At 31.7% G+C, this 7,524-nt stretch overlaps 1 protein-coding gene across 1 annotated transcript; it reads right to left on the reverse strand.

The window, feature by feature from the left end:
• Positions 1–6,304: 6,304 nt before the first annotated feature.
• LOC100775617 (disease resistance-responsive (dirigent-like) family protein) lies at positions 6,305–7,229 on the reverse strand. Its single transcript, NM_001254372.3, is given in 1 exon segment — positions 6,305–7,229. A coding segment is annotated over 1 exon segment (585 nt). The 5' UTR covers positions 7,169–7,229; the 3' UTR covers positions 6,305–6,583.
• Between the last annotated feature and the right edge of the window lie 295 nt (positions 7,230–7,524).

Genomic DNA, 7,524 nt, shown 5'->3' on the forward strand with positions numbered 1-7,524 from the left:
AACCACTTATCTAACTGAATTGATTAATCATACCTTAAGTCACAATACTTGTAATAAAATTCCGCAAGAGAGTAACTTTAACCAATTGTTTAGTACACAAGAAACATGAAGGAAAGAATACAGAGGATGAAAAAGAGCTTGCTTTCTTTCTCTTCTTTCGTTTGGGAGATCCTACAGATAGGAAGCAGAAAAGAATTTTCAAGCAAATTTGTCCAATTTGAGTAAAGAGTGAAGAACAAAGTTTTAATATAATGATAAAAATACCCTACTGATATCTAAGTTTTTATTTAAGGTATTTACGACAATATTCATATCTATTTTTTCCCTTTTTTATTATCAAATAATCTAAAAATCATGTCACTTCTACTCTCTTTTCACTCCTTTTCTTTCCTTCTTTTCTTTTTCTTTCACTGTTTGTCATAAACCAAAAACACATTATAAAAAAAATGCTAACATCATATATATATATATATATATATTTAAAATACATCTTATATTATTAACTAAAATTTATTAAAAATTATAATTTTTTTTATAGATTTCATTTCTTATTTAACAAGTCTCTTTGTCTTGATTTTTAGTTTCTAATAGAGGAGAGTATGTTGCAATCTATCCTCATTTCAAAATTGCCTTATTAGACATACACCAATCAACATTAAATTGTGTTAATTCAATGTCCAAAGCATCTTACTCTGTAATAAACAATTTTCATAATATCTACCAACTTTGCAGAGTAAATCTACACATGGCAGGCTATAAGCAACTCCCTTGTGGCAATTCTGATGCAATCCTGAACACTTTCATTGGAAAACCCAAAACCTAAGAATCAATGAGATTCAGTGGTCTTGTCCAGCATTCATTTTCACCCATAACATGATCAATTCTCTTCAACTTTCAACATCTCACTCCTGGAGAAAACCATGAATGATGACACTGTAAACCATACCTGGCATCATGCCATAGATACTCATTTAGTCATTTCATCAACAACTTCTGCAAACCCTGGCCTGCAATACCCTCCATAATAGTGGTGGTGCCAGAAACAGTATTCCCACAGTTCTCTTCACTCATCACATTCAGAAAATGAAAAAATATTCAGAGAGCTTCATTGGGTCAGAAAAAACAAAACATTGAATCACACGCAATGTGTTATATACAATGTTGAAAAATCAAATAAATAAGATAAGCACATTGCGAATTCTGAAATTTCAGTTTATGGCAATTCTGGCTATCAATATGGACAGAGCGAAGGATGAATGCATAGAAGTTTTTTTTTTAGAAATAATTAGAGCATGTGACAAGCATATTTCTTGCTATCAACTATTACCAAAAGCAAACATGAAAAAATAATTTTCTTTTTTAATTTCATGGTGTAACCAATTTCAAATGCCAGCCAACACATTGATAAAAAAATGGAAGTTTCAGAATTGAAGAACTATAAAGATATCAACATTGACAATTTTAAAGGAAAATACTGTAGGAGAACATAATTGCTTTAAATGATTATTAAGGGAAACTGGAAAGCATATATACTTGTGTGTCAAACTTGGAAGCAAGGTTAAAATAATTCCAAAATTATTGAAACTAATAAAAAATGCCATATTCTAGAAGATTTGCAAAACGTCATAGTGACGAACCTAGAACACGCGAGCCTTAAATAAAATAAACATAAATGACTCTTTCGAGGATTAGTTACTAGATTCTGCACCGTCGCATTAACATTGAATTGCAATGGTTTGGATACATTAACATTGACAATACTTAATCCACCATGTAAAGTGACCCAAAATTGCAATTGAAAACGTGAAAAGGCACAATAAAATAAGCACAAAGAAAAATTTAAAGGGTATATAAGATGACACCAGTCTGTTGTCAATTATTACCTATCATTTCAAATTAAATTAGTGGCATTTGACTTTAACAACCCCACATTATATTTGGACACTAGATATTCAAACATTTGAATGTGTTGCATATCCTATGCTTCCTTTTAACTTTGTACACATGAACCACATCTAGCCTAGCTAATAGAGAAGAAACCCGTGCCCTTATAATAAAACCTTACACAACTGTTAAACGTGATCAGGATATGCAACACTGCAACACATTTGTTCTCAAAATTACAAGAAAAATAAAAAATCAATGATATGAAAATCTATCATTAGTTTATACTAAAATAAATTCGAATTAAATGATACGACAAAAAATGTAAGAATTATGTTCATCTTCTCTTCTCTTACCAATCACTTTAATGTTCTACTTGCACTAGCGGCTGATAATGGTTTGCCAATGAAGCAAATTATGAGTATGCTAAGTCTACCAAATTTGAGTTCATCAATTCCTAATGCAGAGCAGGCTTAAGATCTTTTACATAATTTAAAAAAATGAGAAAGAGTGAAAATAAAGTATTAAAAATAACTTGCTCTATTTTTAATGATGTCAGAGGAACCAAAATTCTGAAATAGACTTTCGGAATAAAGCATAAATGACTTAACTTGAATGCATTTTTAATCTTCCCCAAAAAAAGAAATAACGTATTCGTGGGGTTTGCTCCAAAGAAAGAATCGGTCTCAAGTCTCAACTATGGTAGCGCGAAGACTTTTCAGTGAACTTGCTAGAGAAAAATCTTTGAACATTTATTACGTCTGTGGTTGTGGGACTTGCGCATAGCGTTTTTCTTGGAGCTTTATGAGTTGGTGTCCTACTAAGAAGTTTTTTTTTTTTTTGGAAAGCTATTAAGAAGAAGAAGTTAGGACACTGGTTAATAAATTAATAAATAAACAATTTTATGTTTCTCAGTTAACGGCCAATAAAAAAAAGGAGAGATGATGAATTTAAATCTTCATTAATAATTCTAATAAAATTAAGAAACTAATATTTATCAATAAAAAATTAAATTGTATTAAAAATTATGATCACAGAGTGTATTATTACACTTATAATAATTTTTATTTTTAAACCATTCCACTGTCTTTATTAATTTTTATATGATATATAATTGAATGTTTTTAATTTTTTATAAATTAAAAACTTGAATAATAAGTATGGATTATGTAGATATTGATTAAATGATAGATAAGTAGTAATTAATCCTCAATTACCTAACAATTTCTCCCCTTTAAAGAACTTGCTAGCATTTTCGTATGACTTTGAACGTGTGGAGTGGGCTTTCAAGACCTAGAAAAAGACTTTGAAAAATGCTATATATTATGAAAAAAATTCTAAAACATCAAGTACATATTAACCACATGGCTCTTGGTTACGAATCAAGTTGTTTGGTTCCTATTGGTTTGAAAAATCAATAAAAAAAAAGGAAAGAAAACGACTTGACAAATGATACGTTATGAATGGTTTACGGTTAGCATCACTTTTTCACACTTTTCGTGCAAAACAATTTCGTATTGTTAAGCAATTTTTAAAGGGTTGTTTTGGTTTTTGGAATGAATTTAGATATATCTTACCACATATAAGAAAAATATTCAACTTGCACTCATTTTCTCGTTCATCTTAGTTTTTTTTTTTCGTTTTTTTTTACTTTCACTTTTTATATTAATTACTTTATTTTTCACTTTTTTTTATCTTTCAAAAAAAAATCATCTCATATTACCGTTCAATTTTGAAATCAAATTAAAGTAGTATTAATTTTTCTCATCCACTTTTTCTGTTTTCTCAACCACTTAACTTAGTCATACTTGGTAACAATATTTCAACATTTCAGTCTTAATTGTAAAGTTATCAAGAATATATGAGCACCTTGATACCGTGAATTCAATTTTTATGATTGATCAATATAAATAGATATAGAATTCCTAGTTTAAACACATCATAAATCAATACCCATTCCATCGAATGAGATTGTGTTAAAGGTTAGAAACATTTTTTGCAATTGAAACTATAGAGGTATGGCTGAAGGTTAGTAACCTAATTAAAGTAACTATGTTGTCATGTTGTTTTTGGTGTGCTGTGTGCTAGTAGTTTTTAAATTATGATTGCAATGTTTCTTAAAAAAATAAAATAAAATTGTTTGTTTTCTATTTCTGTGAGGCTTCTACACTACCTTAAATACATATTGCTTTTGTTTATATATTTTATATTAATACATGGTGTGTTGTTCCTTCAAAACAGACGAACATGATTAATTTCATTATTTCAAACCGTACAAAGATTTTTCTTTTGAAATTATATTATGTACATATATTTCTGTTGCTACATATCATATCTATTTTATGGAGTAGCCATAGCATCTATTTTTAGATTATACTTACAGGAATCACATGAGGATTAATATGATAACTTGTAATTGATTGTGTTTACTATATTGAATTTTCCCACATGAATTTATTATAATTTTTATGATATTAGGATGAAATAAATTTGTCTTTTAATTAACCCACATATATTAGAAGATGCAATGATAATTTATTAGCTCATCATAAAGAAATAAAGTGATTTTTTATGTGTTAGAATCTTAACCCACATATAGATTTTGATGACATACTGATTCACATGCATTTTAAATTATTATAAACACTGATATTCGGTTACATGTTCCAGTTCAATCTTTGATAATCTCTTATGATAAAAATGAGGTTCTCATATTGATGGGGAAAACTATAAGCAATGGAAGGAACAAGTTCTTCTCCATTTAGGGGTTGCTGACCTTGACTATGCTCTCTGTAGGGATGAGTTAGCTAAGCTTATGGATTCTAGCACTTCAGAAGAAATTGCGTTATGCGAACGATGAGAAAGATCTAACCGTCTTACCATTGTGTTCATAAGACGCATATCTCTGTTAGTATCCGTGGTTCAATTCTGAAATGCCAAAAGGTCAATGATTTCATAAAAGCCATAAATGAACAGTTTGAAAGTTTTGAGAAGGCCTTGGCTAGCACCCTAATGTCGGAGTCGGAGGTGTGAGACAACACATTATGAAAATGAGGGATCTAGCGGTTTAACTTAAGTCGCTCCAGGTTGAAATTTTTAAGTCATTCATGGTACACCTAATTTGAATTCACTCCTATCACAATATGGTCCCTTCAAAATATCATACAAGACACATAAAGAGAAATGTTCAATCAATGAACTTCTCACCATGTCTGTCCAAGAGGAAGGGAAGGGAGACTTGCTCAAGAAATTGGTGAAGGTGCTCTTACCATGACTCAAGATAAGGGAAAGAAGGAAAGGAAGGAAAAGAACCATATACCTTGCCAAAATTAAGGAGTCTAGGTATTTTTTCTATAAAAAAGAAAGGGTACATGGAGAAGGACTACTATAAACATAAGGCTTGGCCTGAAAACATAAGGCTTGGCCTGAAAAGAAGGATAATTATTTTTCCTTTGTATGTTTTGAATTTAATTTTTTTTCGTATTTTTTTACTATCACTTTATATTAATTGTTTTATTTTTTTTCACCTTTTTTTTGTTATCTTTCAAAAAAGAAATTCATCTCATACTACCCCATTTTGGAATGGAGGATTATCATTAAATAAGTGTTTGTTTAATGAAACACATTCTTATCCTTAATTGTCCACTTATATCCCGAGGAGATTATTTGCACATTATAGAAACAGAAACAAAATTGAAATTCAATATGGTTCTTTGACAGTTGAAAATGTCAAGTAGATGCTAGAAAGTAGAAACATGCACCTCTGTAACCAAAACAAAGGTAACATACCATCTTTGCATCTCTTGCAGAAGTGACAATGTAACTTTGATATCAATTAAGTGATTAATCATAAGGTGACACCACACCATGATTCTCCAAATAAATTTGTCAACTGGGGAAAGAAAACTAGAAATGTAGTAAGAGATGGGCATAGTGTATCAGAGATTAACATATAACACTATCATGGGAAGGTTCTGGTATGACTTCCCTTTCACTGTTTCTCTGGTAAATGAATTTAAACTCGATCGACGTGAAAAGTTAACAATAACTACCCTTCTTTTTCATTTAAAAATGATAATAATTTTAGCCATCTGAACAATAATCAAAATCTTCCACTCAAGTGTAAGATGTGTCAAAGGTAAAGATAGGGGGTACAATACTAAAATTTAATTTGATAATCTGAGGCTCAAATTATTAAACAAAGAAACTACAACATCCATAATTTAATTGATAATGTCCTTAGTTTTCCAAAGATAAAGAAGAGAGGTTGAAATGAAATTTCACTTCAATAGAACCATAATGAGCAAAACGGCAAAGTAGCTAGATTGCATACTTTCTCGACCAGAATTAATTTTCTCACAATTGCAGAAACCTTTGCCCCCACTCAATCAATTCAAGACATCATAACTGAACATGGGAATTGAATAACTATATTGTCATTTTTTTTTCTGAGACTAATTCCGAACTGCAGGCAGGGCAGGGAGCATGATAAATTATTATTCCAATTATCACAAAGACCACAAATACATAATTAAATTGGGAACAAATTAAGATGGGTTTACAAGAACAAGCCCCACCTCTCTAGATAAGGCAAAGCAAAGCATCAAAAGCAACAAAAAGTGTCAATTGCCAATTGCTAAAGCAAAAGCTAAAAGTATATATAATAATCTCTTTTATAACATAATTATTAAATCATCAATTAATAATGCATAACATAAACATTGTACTCAACAATAGCATCCCCAGCCTTGAGATCAAACCAATGAGTCCTAGCCTCAGCATACCCTCTAGCAAACCTGAAGAGTCCACTTCCTCCAATCACAGGCATCTCCCTCACCTTGTGGAAGACGCAATTCCTCCCCAATATGGTGATGGTGCTGCCATTGTACTTCCCTTCAATGAAAGCAAAATTCATAGCCATAAGAAGACCAATCTCACTCTGCGAGGCAGAAGCGTAAAAACCTTGAGATTTTCCCACAAGCTTGGAACTTAATTCTGGGCCCAAGGTCAACGGGTTGTCGATCATGTTGACCAAGCCAAATGCTGTGGTCGTGTTCATCCTCGTCGGTGGCGTAACAACCGCCACCGACGAGGGGTTGCGACCACTCACTATGTCATGCCAATAGAACTTGAAGTGGCTGAGTTTTTCTTTTCTCTTTAGGCCTAGCAATTTTCTGTCGATGGCATGGCCAAATGAGGTGTCCTCTTGGCCATTGAGGAGGTGGCAATAGCAAGAGAGGAGAAGGAAGAATGAGAATGTGAGGACATCATTGAGGGTTGGCATGGTGTGTTTAGAGTTAATGTGGTGCCAAAATGAATTGGAATGAAGAGAGGGGTTTGGGAGTGAGAATAGGGGGAGAGGGTGAAGGGTTTATAAGGAGACAAAAGTGGGGAAAGTGAGGGAAGCAAAAGAATCAATGAGAGTGGGTGTGGTTGTTGGTGGCATCATTTCATAGAACTCAATAGGGACACCACTATAATTAATTACTTTCTTCCACTAAACCATAAACCAACCTATGAGGAGAAAATTTTGAGTTTTTGACCCCTAAAATACAAATTAAATAAATAATTAACTGAATGATACAAGTCTTAAATTATTTGTCTATTTGATACATATTACTGTGAAGGGTGAGAAATCAC

Source organism: Glycine max, chromosome 3 (genome assembly GCF_000004515.6).
Source record: "Glycine max cultivar Williams 82 chromosome 3, Glycine_max_v4.0, whole genome shotgun sequence".
NCBI classification, from domain to species: domain Eukaryota; kingdom Viridiplantae; phylum Streptophyta; class Magnoliopsida; order Fabales; family Fabaceae; genus Glycine; species Glycine max.